Source organism: Amblyomma americanum, chromosome 7 (assembly GCF_052857255.1).
Source record: "Amblyomma americanum isolate KBUSLIRL-KWMA chromosome 7, ASM5285725v1, whole genome shotgun sequence".
NCBI lineage: Eukaryota > Metazoa > Arthropoda > Arachnida > Ixodida > Ixodidae > Amblyomma > Amblyomma americanum.
The window spans coordinates 133,488,927-133,504,430 of NC_135503.1; the positions used below are offsets into that span (position 1 = coordinate 133,488,927).

Sequence of the window (15,504 nt, forward strand, 5' to 3'; positions counted from 1 at the left end):
TGTGTCTCTGGGCTGTAACCAAGCGGAAATGCGCAACGTCTTCGGGGAATTCGCGCGGTGCCTGCGCGACAACAACAATGTGAGCACCGGCGCGCTATTGGCTCCTTCAGTTTGAACGAAATTCTCCTGATTGGCTCTGAGAAGAGCATTACTTATTGGTTACAAAAAGGGTCCCCAGAATGCTGGGCGAAGGGATTTAAGGGTGAGTTTTTGGCGCGAACGGGGAGATTGGAGATCGGAGGGCAGGTCGCCTGTGAGCGCCCGTACAATAAAGAGCTGGTGTCCCGATGGAGTTGTCCAGTCTGTTCCGCAACGTGTCGCCGGATCACCGAACGATCAGAAGACTTCAAGATCAACACCATCGATCTGTCGGTCACCAACAACGATCGATCAGTCACCCATCATCATTCAAAATTAACTACAAGGCTGCGAGGAACATGAACTAAATGGACCGGTGTGAAAAAAAGGAACGCCTCACGCGAATACAACCTTTCAAATGTTCTAGCCAGTCGGGTGGCGAAGTCTCCTTATACTTTTTATGCGCCTTGCTGTTTATATTTAGCTAGGACAAAATAGGTTTTTTTGGAAATTTTGCCTCAGGAAAAGATGAGTTAATTACAAGGTTGTACATAACCTATGGATTATTTAGGCTTCTTCATTACCAAAAAAGAAAGCCTGCCAAATGCAAAGTTAGCGCGTGACAGCTTCGGAATTTCCGCACTGCCAGAAGTGCTATCGAGGAACGAAATCGGCTTATTGTGGCGAGATGCCTTGGCGAGGTTTTGCGCTTGCCATGACCGTGAAATTTGCCCGCTCCTTGCTGAGGCGTCATGGAAAGCAAGCGTGCATCGTTTTTAAATATCTGCCTGTTTCCACAGTAAGACTGTTTGTAAGACAGCAGCATAGCCCTGGTTAATGTCTTATCTGTCTTCTTGCGTCCCTCGTCAGGTTTTTAAGCTGCATTCATCGTATCATTAGACCCTCTACTTCTCATGAATTTTGAGGAATATTTAAGACCTGTTTTCTAAACAGGTACTATAGATATCTTTCTGTTTGTTTTACTTTTTGCCCATACGTTACTCAAACTTTTTCATTGAGAGAAATAATCAGTTTCTGTTTTCATTTTTCCTTAAACCGTAATATTACTGTTCCCTTTTTTTTGAAGATCACACACTTCCGCAAAAAAAAAAAAAACTTAACAATTCTTGTGCGCTAGATTTGCACCTCTGTATAGATCAGTCTGGAAAAATCTGCTTCCTTCTTTTTCTTGTTTTTCTACTAATGGTTTGTTTGGCCACCATCAGCAATGTAGATAGTAACAGAGTCGAGTTACGCTCTTTGTGGTCAGTTCTGCACCTCTCCTAGTAGGGGAGCTTCGACGGCGGCCTATGTCACCCAGCCATGTCACAGCATAACGCGTACCTCCATACCTCCATGAAGTTGTCTCGGACCGTGCTGCTTCCATGAATGTGAGAAGTGCGTCTACGCTGGTAATTCGGAGATGCGCATTCTAAGTACGTCACTCTTCATGGTACGCGCTCTCAGAGGTTGCGGGTAAAGAACTCGTTCGCATTTTGAGTTCATTCATTATGGAGACACTTTTCCAGAAGCTCTTGCTGAGCTAGTTGCCGGGTAACAGACTTTATGGCTTGAAGAAGAGATTTGGCTGAGGACTTGTGCACCAAAGGTTCCTTCGTAATATGGCTCTCGAATGCACAAGCAGCCCGTGAAAATGATCGATGCCAGTAGCCAAAATATGGGGGTACATGGCTCACGCAGCCTTCGTTATTTTTTAAGACGAAAGCCTTTCTTGGCTCATTAGTGGCGTGGACGGAAGTTGTAGACAGAAGCTGTAGACGCACGCACGAACTGTCAATCATAAGTTGCGTGATAAATAAAACAGAAATGTGGGCATTGAATAAGCAGCAGTTCTTAATGAACGTATATGTAGCGAAGTAAACCAGAAATAAAAATAAAAACAAAAGTAAACAATAACTAAAAAAATAAAAAAAATTGATGACAGAAGATAAAAGATTAAAAGAAATGGGAAGGCGCTTAACCTTCGTCTTTAAAAGTGGGACGCGACAGCGTGTTACAGCGTTGCCAAGGGGTCCACGGAACGCCATCGCCCGTTCGGCCGACGCGTTGCCCTTTGGACAATCTAACGAAAGGAGGTGACGCCTGTGTCACATATCTCGGTGGAAACCCGAACCACGCAATAAGGGAAGGAAATAACTGCTGGTGGTTTAGCTCTGGTTAACCCTGATCGAAAGCGAAAAGCTGCATCTCCCTGGCTACGTTTGTGGTCGAGCGACTGGCGGCTTCTATATATAGCCATACTGACACACAAACACTGTAGTAGGCATTTTTTATTTGTAAAACGTCTTGCATTCTTCGAAACCACATTAAAGGCGCTCACACGAGACAGTGTATATTTTATATAGCTTCAGTGATACAATTAACTGTATTATTGCTCATTGTACGAGGCGATATGGGACCAAATTCGAGATAATTTCAGAAAGCCAAATGGAATAATAATAATAATAATAATAATAATAATAATAATTGGCTTTTGGGGAAAGGAAATGGCGCTGTATGTCTGATATATCGTTGGACACCTGAACAGCGCCGTAAGGGAAGACACAAAGGAGGGAGTGAAAGAAGAACAGAAGAGGTGCCGCAGTGGAGGGCTCCGAAATAATGTCGACCACTTGGGCATTTTTAACGTGCAGCGACAACGCACAGCACACGGGCGCCTTAGCGTTTTGCCTCCATAAAAACGCAGCCGCCACGGTCGGGTTCAAATCCGGGTTCATGGAACGCCAACGCCCATTCGGCGCGACACGTGGCCCGTTGGACAATTTAAGGAAAGGACGCCTGTCTCACATTTCTCGGTGGACACCCGAACCAGGTGTAAGGAAAATCTCTTCCCTTACGGCCCGGTTCAGGTGTCCATCGCATAGAGTTTCTCACTGTTAACTAGAGGGAAAGCTGGCGCTCCGCCTATGGGAGTTTGCATGGAGCTTCCTCGAGACCACCTGTACCACAATGGGAGCTCTAAGCATCATGGGGCGGAGAGCTACCGACTGCAGAGCTACAACTTTTGGCCAAAAAATAATGAAAAAACAAACGTCGTTCGATAATCAAGGATGTCCTATCATTCAATATCCTGTCTATAAATCGTAACAAACAAGCAGAAATGCATGTAAATGCAAAGTTTGCTAAAAATAAGCGATGGCTTGCTCTCCTATTGGCCAAGCATTGCACACCACTAAAGCCAATATTCCGTGCTTAACACGCGCACTTTTAAAAAGAAATATGTTTTTGAAAAAAATGACATTTCAACATTTTAAAAGGTTTTTCCACAGCATTTCGGAACACAAAAACATTTTATTGGTGTCGTGTGCTGTTGCGTTTTCGCTACTATGGCTTTTGCACACTACTTTTACGCCGAAGTCGTCCGCGCGCGGAGCGCGCCGTGAATACGGAATGGGACATCTCTGTAATGCCACCCCCCGCCGCGGTGGCTCAGTGGTTAGGGCGCTCGACTACTGATCCGGAGTTCCCGGGTTCGAACCCGACCGCGGCGGCTGCGTTTTTATGGAGGAAAAACGCTAAGGCGCCCGTGTGCTGTGCGATGTCAGTGCACGTTAAAGATCCCCAGGTGGTCGAAATTATTCCGGAGCCCTCCACTACGGCACCTATTCTTCCTTTCTTTCACTCCCTCCTTTATCCCTTCCCTTACGGCGCGGTTCAGGTGTCCAAAGATATATGAGACAGATACTGCGCCATTTCCTTTCCCCAAATAATAATAATAATTGGTTTTTGGTGGAAAGGAAATGGCGCAGTATCTGTCTCATATATCGTTGGACACCTGAACCGCGCCGTAAGGGAAGGGATAAAGGAGGGAGAGAAAGAAGAGAGGAACAAATAGGTCCGTAGTGGATTATTATTATTATTATGAAACGCCACGCTGTGTTCCTGACAAAAACCTACTGTCTCGCACCAAATAGCTCATCGCCCCATGATGCTTTGCGCGCCCATGGAGGTTCAGGGGCAGTGCCGCCAGCTTTCCCTCTAGTTTATAGTAAGAAACTCAATGGTCCACCGAGATGCGCCATATTTCGTTCACGGCCAAAGACGCTGACGACACCGGCTTTTCTGCGACACGAGCTCCTTAACGCTGTCGCGTTAATATTGATTTTAAGGAAAGAAAGTGACGCGTATGACATATCTCTCGTTCGGGCGCAGTGGGGCCGTGTAGGCACGCAGGAATCACGCGGTGAGCGGCGAACAACGCAGCGCACATCCAAGGCGTGTTCACCACGAAGCTTGCGGCTTGCTGCCCGTTCGTTCGGCGCGGAAGCTATGCTGGCGTTCGTGGCATCGGGTCTGTCGAGAATGATGTGTCGACGAACTACGACTGCAACTTGAGTCCCGCGCGTTTCGGCAAGGCGCGGCTACTCATTAGCATTACTCATGACTATTCATTAGCCATTTAATGAGTAATTGCTCTCTTAAGAGTAAAACGCTTTGGAATTAAATAAAACATACCATGCACCTTGTTTTCTATGCCTCAACGCTACTAAAGAATCGGCAGGTGTTATAAAAATTCCCCTACTTGCGCTCCCAACATCCATTTAGAGCGCAAAAATTCGAGTGAGCACAAGTTCCAGAAAGGAAGTGGGCGTGCCTGCTCATCGCTTAGTTTCGAAAATCGGGCTGTTTCAGTTACGGGCGGAAATGCATGTGGCCCTTACATATTGTTCAACAACGTTTAAGCACTCGATACCAGGTATAAAAACAAGAATTTTTTTTCATTTATAATCAATATCCTACCGCGCGCCTTTAAATCCCTACTGCAATGCTTTTCGCAGCACTGGTTGTTTTGATTCAAAAGAAATATTTTCTCGGCGAAATATGTTATTCACACCTGCAGAAATGTAATTCGTTAATCTTTCGGCGCAAAACACTGGGCGTTAATTTTGTCACGACACGTAAAAATTTAGTACAAAACGTCCCAATGTTTAAAAATTGTAACATAAAATATCAGCATTTCTCAAGTATAAACACAGAAAAGATCATAGGAATAAAATTTGAAAAAAAAGAACAATATAACCGTGTCCAAATCCTCCTGCGTTACAATGGCAGAGGATGCTGCTGATCTCACTGTTTAGAAATATAATATTTGCTCCGTTCACTAGTTGCCATGGTAAAGCTCCCTGCTTGCAGAGATGCTGAATTCCCTGAAACGTAGAAATCAGCTGTGGCGCACACGCACATTGCGCACTAAACGGTTAAGCGGAGACTCGCGAACTCCGAGTCTGGGCGCTTCCTGTGATTGTACCCGCTTTGGAGCGCGTCACATCGCATACTATCGCACTGACGTCCATGCACGTGAAAGGGGAAGAGTAGCTATGCCAGCTTCGAGGCTGCAGTGTGTCTGATGCACTTGCTGGGAAAAAAGCACGAGCCCATAGAGAGCACTACCGCGGAAAAGTGCGACCAAGAACGACACGTGAGGGCGACGGCGGCGCGCGTTCTGGTTTCCGCACTAACCGACATCAGTCGGCTCTCAACAGGGTCTCTGAGGAGAGCGAAGAGGGCGGCCAAGAATCGAACCTATGCCGTAGCGTCTTCGTGTAGCTGCTCGGTATGTGGATGGTACCCCAGGCGGCCTCGTCCAGCACCGCGTCGAAGGCCTGTCGCAGGTTGTGGTACGGCTTCTGCAAGAGGAGGAGGGCACATTTGGCCCCAAGCAGCATGCACAAGGACACGCGCACGCCATGTTTCGGCCGTTGAGTTTAACAAGGCGGAAGCCGTCAAGGCCATAATGCCCCAAACACGAGCCGTGCAAGTAATTTTCACAGCACGTTTAATACTCGTAATACACCACTCATTTTAAAGGGGTACAAACAGAAAGTTTTTGAGTGTCCGTTTTTCTTTCTTGCCGTGAAAGAGGCATATATACGCATCTAGTAGTCAAGGCAACGAGCTCGAAACTCCGGTGCGCAGCATGAATAATTAATTGCAAACGATTTTATAACAGCAATTCCGATCTAGGTGGGTGCCAGTGGTGAAGTGCACCTTGATGTCATGGTCGACCGGCCAACCTGGGTTACCACATTCCCGAGGACGTCCGCATCGCCGGCAAGCACTGGTTGTTGCTGTGAACAGCCACTGTGTTCGGTGACGCCACAATAACTGGAGCAAGTGCACCCTGACGTCACTCGAAGCGGGTGCAAATGCCGAGGGGCTCCTCTGATAATATTCAACATCATATTAAATTGTGTTCCTGTCAACATCTGCCACTGCAACTTGCGACGTATTAAACAAATCATACAGTTTGTTTACTTTCGAAATTTTGTGTCGGTACCACCTCAAAAGCTAAAACGGCAAAATTAATTGCGGAAGCTACAAAGAAAAACACTCTAACGCAATCTTTGGCACTTCACTTAGTAAAATATCAGCAGAGGAACCTGTATCTAAGGTACCTGGTTCATAGCGAGTAAAATATTCAATCCGCTGATGACAGTACTGCTTTGCTAAGTAACTCAAAGGTCGAATCACAAAGCATGATCAGTGACTTTGACAAGCAAACAGAACGATGGGTAAGGGAATACTATATAGGGCAGCTAGTGGCCGCTAATCCGGATCATGAGAGGGAAATAATTAGAAGAATAAGAATTGGGTGGAGTGCATGTGGCAGGTTCTCTCAGATCATGAATGGCAGTTTACTAATGTCCCTCAAGAGGAAAGTACACAACAGCTGTATCTTACCGGCACTCACTTAAGGGCCAGAAACGTGGAGGCTAACGGAAAGGGTTCAGCTTAAGTTAAAGACAACACAGCGAGCCATGGAAAGAAAAATGATAGGTGTAACGTTAAGAGACCGAAAGCGGGCCGAGTGGGTGAGGAAACAAAGGCGGGTTAATGACATCCGAGTCGAAATGAACAGGAAGAAATGGGCTTGGGCAGGGCATGCACTGTGAAAGCAAGATAACAGCTGCTCCTTAAGGGTAACGGAGTGGATCCGAAGAGAAGGCAAGAGTAGCAGAAGGCGAGTCTGTTGGGCGAGTGAAACTATAGCGGGCTCGCGGGGACAAGATGGTCACAGCTGGCACAGGACAGGGTTAATTGGTGAGATATGGCAGAGGCATTTGTAGTGCAGTCCGCATAGGCTGATGATGAGGATTATTATTACTGTGAAGTAAAACATGAACCGCGTGGGTATTTTAAGCTAAAGCGCAAAACAATTGGCTAATTTGGGTTTAAATGCCAACAGCTCTTCCACTCATGTATGTTTAAGGCACGAAGGGTACCCACTGGGGTGTCTGTCCTTGCTGAGCGTGGTGGAAAGAGTGCAACACGCGCACTGGCTCTATTTTATTCTAAACGAGCTCGACGCTAGTAGCCACTTTTTACACGAGAGGAAGCAAGCGGGATAAACGGGATTTGTCCGTTACGCACTAGCTATGGTGTCACAGGTAATACCCCCCAAAACAACCATTAGTGCGTAAGCGACAAAGTGCGGAGGGACGTCAACCACATTCAGCCTCATCGTGGAACTGGACTTGGCTAGGACTAAGTGCTGCAGTTAGTTCCGTTTTGCCTATTTTTTGGTTGGAGTTTATGCGCAGGTCCTGAACAGGCAGCTAATCCCATCTTTCCAGCAGCGCATGTTGTGTTCCCTTTTATAGTGCAACGAGTATGAACTGAGACCACACCACGAATGGGTGAACATGGGCGTGGCCAAAGACATGCAAAGACGCGGCAGAGTGAGCCACGTGTTTCCGTCACCTGGTTGACGGTCTGGGCGGAAATCTCGGCGAGGAAGGCCCGGCTGAACTCCCCGTCCCCGTCGTCGTTGACCACTCCGACGGGCAAGTCGTACGGCTTGCCACCCACGAACAGGCAGAAGACAACGCCCACGCAAGATGGCACCACCAGCTGGAACACCACCGTCCTAGCAGAGGTGGGCATTGTGCCTTGGCGTGAGAATGGCGCGAGACGGGGCAAGTACGCACAGGGCAGATATTAACAGGCACTGCAACGGAATACCGTCAGTACCGATGTTCGTGAATATTACATGTACAGTCAACGTCCAACTCCGTGCCGTGCTCACAGACCAGGTCGAGGCTCAGACACAAAAACGAGCACATAATGGCATGGGATCGCTTTTTAAACGCAGAATAACATTAAAAACTTCTCTCCAAGGTTCCTTGTCAAGTTTTGAACAGAGCCGTTTAAAAGGGTCTGTACACTTTGAAACCTCCTGTAGGGAAATAATGCTCATAGGAAGACGTGACTGGCCCCTTCGTGAAGTTAAGAGTAATTAGTATCAAACCATTGGGCATGTCAGTAATTGCGCTTGCGTTACACTGACGGGCTCATTACGAAGAGGCAATAATGGCGACATGATACGGCGCACTTCCCGGCCATGGAGCACATGTGTGAAGAAAACAGTAACCTCCGCTGTGCGCAGGCTTTCTTCTTGGTCACGCGCTAACGGTGGTGATTTTCCACAATGATTAAAAAAAATGAAAATGGTTTTTCAGGATGTCAATGCTGCAGTAACTGCCTCACTTCTTACCTCAACCGCGCCGTGGGGTAAGTGAGGAAGGAGGGAGTAAAAGAAGCGAGAGAGAAAGAGGTGCCGTAGTGTAGGGCTCCAGAGCAACCATGCACTTACATCGTACAGCACAGGTGCGAGAAACTGGCAGCGGAGCATGGAAACATGGCTTTAGCGTGAGGGTGGACAGGATGGCAAGTGTGGGATTCGTCAAAGAGGACTGCTGTTGTTTCTTTCTCAGCGAGCGAGCATCAGGTACATTGTCCACGAGTTTGACTACGATTTCGCATGATCGATGAGCGATTCAAAGCAACGCAATGGTGACGACGATTCCAGTGTAGTTACGTCAGTCAAGTCAGGGGGGCACCGAAACCGACCGATCTACGATGTGGGCTGTTAATGCCTTGTCTGCCTTGGGCCATAAATGCCTTGTCTGCAGCCGACATGTTCAGCGGAAGCCTAGCGGGGCGAATCTGACTGAACATTTTTAGACTGCAGTGAATATAGGATGACTAACGAATGGTACAGCGGGAGGCAAAATTTGATTAATAGCTCTAAGCATGAGCCATGTAAAACGCGACGTCAATTTATAGAAATTTTTCGTCGTCACGTCAACGACGGAGTAACATTAAAAAACTGTTTTTCATCTAGCCTTATCGCTGTGCTAAAGTCGACGCCACTTGTAGATTTTTCTATCCCTCCGAGCTTTTACAGCCCTCCTTTGTTTAATAGCATCGTTCGTAAAATTCGTGGGGCTTTCGCTCGGTGCTAACATGAGCGCCACCGTTGGTCCGCATGCACATGCCAAAGGGATGGAGGCCAGGATCACGAACGCGCCGTTGAAAACGATAACGGCACACCGCGGAAGCATATAATTGGCTTAGTCTCGTCAGGAGCGGACGATGGGGTTGGTGAGGGAGGGGAAGGTGTCCTATTTGAACCATGCATTCGCAGGACTTTTTTCGTCGAAAAAAAAATGGGGTTTAGCAAGGTTTTCTACGTTAAATTTTTTTCGCTTAGGGGGAAACTGCCTTCCACCCCTATAAATCCGTCCCTGTCGGCAGCGCGTGCACGACCGACGCATAGTTGATGCTTAACTGCTTGAGCATTGTCCTAAATACGTGCAGTTCTCAAGACATCTCAAGCCTGGCTAATAGTGCCTCGTCACAGGAACTTGCGCGCTCACTGTACACGCCGCAGCAATTACCGCTGTCATTAGACTCGGGCTCGCGTCGAGTGCAGCAACAGCTTAGTCTACTTTTCTGAGAACGTCCACGTGCAGGACGGCAGTGCCGTGTTGCAAAGGTGCTGAGTGCGGCTTGCATCGCGTGCCACAAGCCCGTTTCTGCAAAGCCACCCTGGTGGCCCTCTGTCGACGCGCTGTGACCAAGCCCGACATCGCATCCTTAGAATTTAAGCTGGGAAAAGAGCCAGTTGTTGAGGCAGAAAGAGCCTGCCGCCCCACCTCATATCTCGCAAAGGCATATTCTCCATGCATTGTTCGCGTTCTTCGAGGAGGGCTGACTTCGGTATTAAAACACCAGTGTTCTCTCTACCAAGGTACGGATACCTTGTAAGTTCTGAGGAAGCTATCATACCTTGAGGCACATCGTTTGCGATGTTTGTCAATGCGTGCCTCGGCCACCTTTCGTCGCTGGTGCTCCTTTGCTTTACTCTGACTTTACTCTGACGCTTTACTCTAGTTGCTCGCGTCATATTGCTCGCGTAGAAAAGGTCCGTAGGCTGCAGCGGAGCAACACAATTTGATTTAATGAGCCATGAAACGGTCACCGTAAACTGTATTGCCTGTACCGAAGCGCCTCAAGAGGCATTTTTCACTCACACCTTCCTCCCTCTTATTACGGCGCGGTTCGGGTGTCCACGGAGATGTTGGACAAATATTTTGCAATTTCCTTTATTCAAGAACTAATTTTTTTTCAGGAGCCATTCGTTGCTCACTTCCCGAAGACTACGTCTGCTTTTAACGCAAGAGCATTAGAGTTGTCGTATCACCAAAACCACGCTAAAATCAGAGACTAAATTAGCTGATTCGTCAAGAGAGATCACGTGACCTGGTGACAATATCACAACCTATCCACCCGGTTGTGAGCAACCTAATTTCTATGGACAGCGGCCTAGACAGATAATAAAAACAAAAATCATAAAGAAATTGGAATGGAGACTTAAAGGTGCACTAAATAGGAATCTGAACTCGTCTTTTTACCGCGGGAACTCTATCTACACGTTCCGGGAATTCATAGAAACTTCGAATTATTGTCCTGTGCGGCCGATTGCCCTAAGTAAACCGAATTAAATGCCCCGGTTCCCGCCTTTTTTTTTATTTAACTCAACGCGGTAGCTATAGGAGCAGTCAACCAACCCGTCAGCCAGTCCCGCGGCGGCTTGTCGCTCTGCCATCGGCGGAGTGATACGTAAATCAGAGTCCACGTGCATTTTTATTTCCGTGAGCCTAAATTGCGGCTATATTGTCTGTGACTGAAACTGTTTATTAACAAAAACCTAGAAAAACTAAATAAAAGCGAAAGCGAAGCCGCACTGTACTGGATTAAAGACACTCTACGCGTTGGTTGACTCCGCCTACCTACAGCGTGGAGTTCAAAAAAAAAAAGGCGGGAGCCATGACGTTTAAGCCAATTTAATTAGGGAAATCGGCCGCACAGGACAAAAATTCGAAGTTTCTAAGAATGCCCGGAACGTGTATATATATATATATATATATATATATATATATATATATATATATATATATATATATATATATATATATATATATATATATATATATATATATATATATATATATATATATATATATATATATATATATATATAATTGGTTTTTTTGGGGAGGGGGAAAGGAAATAGCGCAGTATCTGTCTCATATATCTTTGGACACCTGAACCGCGCCGTAAGGGAAGGGATAAAGGAGGGAGTGAAAGAAGAAAGGAAGAATAGGTGCCGTAGTGGAGGGCTCCGGCATAATTTCGACCACCTGGGGATCTTTAACGTGCACTGACATCGCACAGCACACGGGCGCCTTAGCGTTTTTCCTCCATAAAAACGCAGCCGCCGCGGTCGGGTTCGAACCCGGGAACTCCGGATAAGTAGTCGAGCGCCCTAACCACTGAGCCACCGCGGCGGGGCTGTAGATAAAGTTCCCGCGGAAAAGGAAACTGAATTCGTCTTTTTTCCGCGGAAAAAAGACGAGTTCAGTTCCCTCTTTAGTGCACCTTTAAGCTCCCCTCCAATTTTACGCGATAGCGTAGGTGAGTTAGTGCCCATATATGGGGAATTGATCTTTCTCAACTTTACAGTCATATGTCCCTGGGAGTCCTCATACCACTCCTTGCTCAATGGTGCAGCTGTTAAGGGATGCGTCACTGCCCTGCAAAGGCAGGTGCTGCCACAGGTGGGTCTTGTGCAACCCAAGTTGCCATTCCCGAGCAACCTCTCGTGGTCAGCCATTAATTTACCTGCCACCTGTCAGGGTGGTCAGTTTGCCCGAAGTCCGGTGGGTAGGTTGTGAAGGTCCCACAACGTCACGTGACTTAGCTTGCTTCTCCGGGGGTGGTTGCCTGAACCACCCCCCCCCCCCCTATATATCGCTCACAACGCCGACACCGCATTTTCTGCATAACGGGGCCTTAGCGTTGAAATGTGAAATATGCAAATGTGGGTGCCATAACGGCACAGTGGGGAGGTGTACGTCTTCCTAGGAGAGGTGAAAGCACCCCCTCGATTTTCTGAGGGCAACCCCTTATTCGCACTCCAATGCCAAAGTTCACACACTTCGATGGGGAGCTGCAGCGCCTCCGATCACTTCGACGAAGAGCAGAGAGAAGATACAGGCGCACAAAGTCGCTGCACGACTCAAGGGATGCAAGGCGCACGCAGAAACAAATCCAGCGCAGAATTCAAATCTTGCAGGCTGACCGTTGGAAGGCATTCTGCGAATCACTGGATCCGCGAAAGCCTCTCTCACGCATCTGAAGTGTGGTGCGTGGTTTGCGAACATCTCCTCAGCAGCTTCAACCATTCAAGTCTCTCGTACTTCACCAAGGACGTAGCGAAACGGAGATGGATGAAGATTTTTACGCAAGAATTACAGGTCCCAGGAACCAATCCACAACTCTGAATTGCTGGAAGTGCCTAGATCTAGGGATCCGCGAATTGACCTTTTCTCCATGGAAGAACTAGACGCCGCCATGGCCGGTTGCAGGCGGTCTTCATCGCCGGAGCCCGATGGAGTAACATACTCTGCACTTGTAAACCTTAGTCAGGAGGCTCGATGTGTTCTTTTAGACCACTTCAACTCATCATGGTGTGCAGATACTGTTCCGGACGCGTGGAAATCAAGTCGTAAGGTTCCGAGTCCTTAAACCTCGAAAATCGCCGCTTGACCTAGCATCGTACCGTCCAATCGCATTGGCTAGTTGCGTGGGCAAACCCATGAAAAGGATGATACTTACGCGAATTGTGTGGTATCTGGAGCGCTAGCAAAGATACCCAGATGTAATGTCCGGGTTTCGGCGGGGATGTTCGTCTATTGATAGCGTGATTGACCTGGTGTCATCCGTTCAATAATCAGAAGCATGTGAAGCGCTTGACCGCGGCGTTGTTTCTGGATGTTAAAGGAGCGTATGATAACGTCACTAATAAAGCTGTTTTGGACTCTCTGGAAGCTGCAGAACTTGGTGGTCGCATGTTCTGCTGGATACGCAGTTATCTATCCAACCGAACACTATTTATGCAGACTGAGGACACGTACACCGCATTATTCATGGGATTCCTTCGGTTCAGTATCCCTGCACTATGAAACTTGAGGAAAACGAACATACAGTGCCTGCAAAGTGTTCAGGCTCAACCTCTGCGGACGTGCCTAGGACTGCCAAAATGCGCGTCTACAGCCGCAACAGTACTCATCGCTCAGGAGAATCCAATGACTGCCTATGTCAAAATCGAAGCCTTGAGTGCGCAAATTCGTCACCTTTCTAGGGATCCCGCACACCATCTTGCCAGTCTTCCTGCTAACCGGCCGAGTACATAGTTTGCAAAAAATTATTGATGCCCATCGTGACTGCCTACTAACCCAATTTACACCAGCCTCTAGACCTTCTTCTCTATTATAGAGTCTGCACCAATCCCGTGTGCTTCTTTCCATACCGGGCATCAAAAATAAGGCTGATTTATCGTAGACAGCACTAAAACAGACCACTCTAGAATAATTGCATGAGAAACACGGACACCGACTGCACGTATACACCGATGGCTCAGTGACCCCTTTGAGTTCCTCGGGCTCCGCAGTCATACCCGAAACTACCATAGTTAAGAAAGTGAAAACATCACATCGGACTTCATCGACTGGTGCAGAACTTACTGCTATTCGTGTTGCCATGGAGCATATCAGTGAAGAAACACCCCAGCAATGGTCTGTTTTCACTGATTCAAAGGCAGCTCTCCAAGCGTTACAATATTGTCACCGATAAACTGTCGAAGCACTCAAACCAGGTTTAATTAGACGTGCCGGGCGTGCAAGACAGCAGGGAGGTAAAGCGAGGAAGAAGATAAAAACCTCTAGCCCCCAGAGTGCGCAAGGCACGGCAAGTCCCATCTAAAACAGTTCGGCCGCAGTATGGCGCCACTGGATTGATTGGTACTGTGGCATTACTCCCCCTCTCTGAAGGGCAACGACTCGGTGCCGCAACAATGAGAAGCAGGAAGGCAAGGTACGGCGAATGTTCCGGCGGCTGGTGTAGACACGCCTGAAGAGCTAGCGGGCGTGGTACGGCTTCATCCGTGCGACATGAACGACTTCGGGGTCGGCCGTCTAGAGGAGCGAACTGTTCCCTGGGGGAGAACTTCATAGTTGACCTCACTGACTTGGCGGAGTACCTCGTAGGGGCCAAAATATCGCCGTAGAAGCTTCTCAGAGCGCCCTCGCATGCGGATTGGGCTTCACACCCAGACTTGTTCGCCGGGCTGGTAACGCACATTTCGGTGGCGGAGATTATAGCGCCGAGCGTCGAGAACTTGCTGGTGCTGGATGCGCTCTCTAGCTAGTTGGCGGGCGGCCTCAGCGTAACGAACGAATTGGGCAGCACCCATAAAAGAGGAGGTAGTGCTAGCTGGAAGCAGCACTGCATCCAGCATGGTTGTGGCTTCGCGACTATGTATTAAACGAAAAGGAGTCAAGCGTGTCGTTTCCTGGACTGCAGTATTATAGGCCAATGTGACGTAAGGGAGTATGGCGTCCCAGTCCGGGTGGTCCGCATCGACATACATGGAAATCATGTCGGCGATCGTCTTGTTGAGCCGTTCGGTGAGGCCGTTGGTTTGAGGGTGGTAAGCGGTTGTCTTGCGGTGACTGGTGCCGCTCAGGCGCATAACCTCCTGCGTAAGGGCCGAGGTGAACGCTGTTCCCCTGTCAGTTAAAACGATGGTGGGTGCACCGTGACGAAGCACAATGTTTTGGATAAAAAAGTTCGCAATTTCGTCAGCGGTACCACGGGGAAGAGGCTTAGTTTCGCAGTATTGGCTGAGGTAGTCGGTGGCGACCACAATGTAGCGGTTACCCAGTGAGGACTCCGGAAATGGGCCGAGTAAGTCCATGCCGACTTGATGGAAGGGGACCTGAGGAGGATCAATAGGCTGCAGTAGGCCGGCTGGCTTAGTCGGCGGCGTCTTGCGACGCTGGCTCTCGCGGCAAGTCCTTACGTAATGCTTCACAACTGCAACAACCCTGGGCCAGTATTACTTTTGCCGTATTCGTGCCAAAGTTCGACAAAAACCCAGGTGACCAGAAGATGGGTCATCATGGCACGCCTTCAGGACTTCGTCGCGAAGAGCCGTAGGCACGACGAGCAGATAAACAGCTTCTGTCGGGCTGTAATTTTTCTTCTACAGTATGCCGT

The 15,504-nt window shown here is 48.1% G+C and overlaps 1 protein-coding gene across 3 annotated transcripts in view; it reads right to left on the reverse strand.

Moving 5' to 3' along the window:
• LOC144096599 (ABC transporter G family member 23-like) overlaps positions 1–15,504 on the reverse strand; it is a 90,617-nt gene that overhangs the window by 23,426 nt on the left and 51,687 nt on the right. For all 3 annotated transcript variants that reach the window (XR_013306784.1, XM_077629407.1, XM_077629406.1), the window contains exons 8-9: positions 7,801–7,966; positions 5,623–5,726 (exon numbers count right to left, since the gene is read on the reverse strand). Coding sequence is in view for 2 of the 3 variants with exons in the window: in XM_077629407.1 (XP_077485533.1) it covers positions 5,623–5,726; positions 7,801–7,966 (270 nt within the window). In the remaining variant the exon portion in view is untranslated. The remainder of the gene's footprint in view (positions 1–5,622; positions 5,727–7,800; positions 7,967–15,504) is intronic.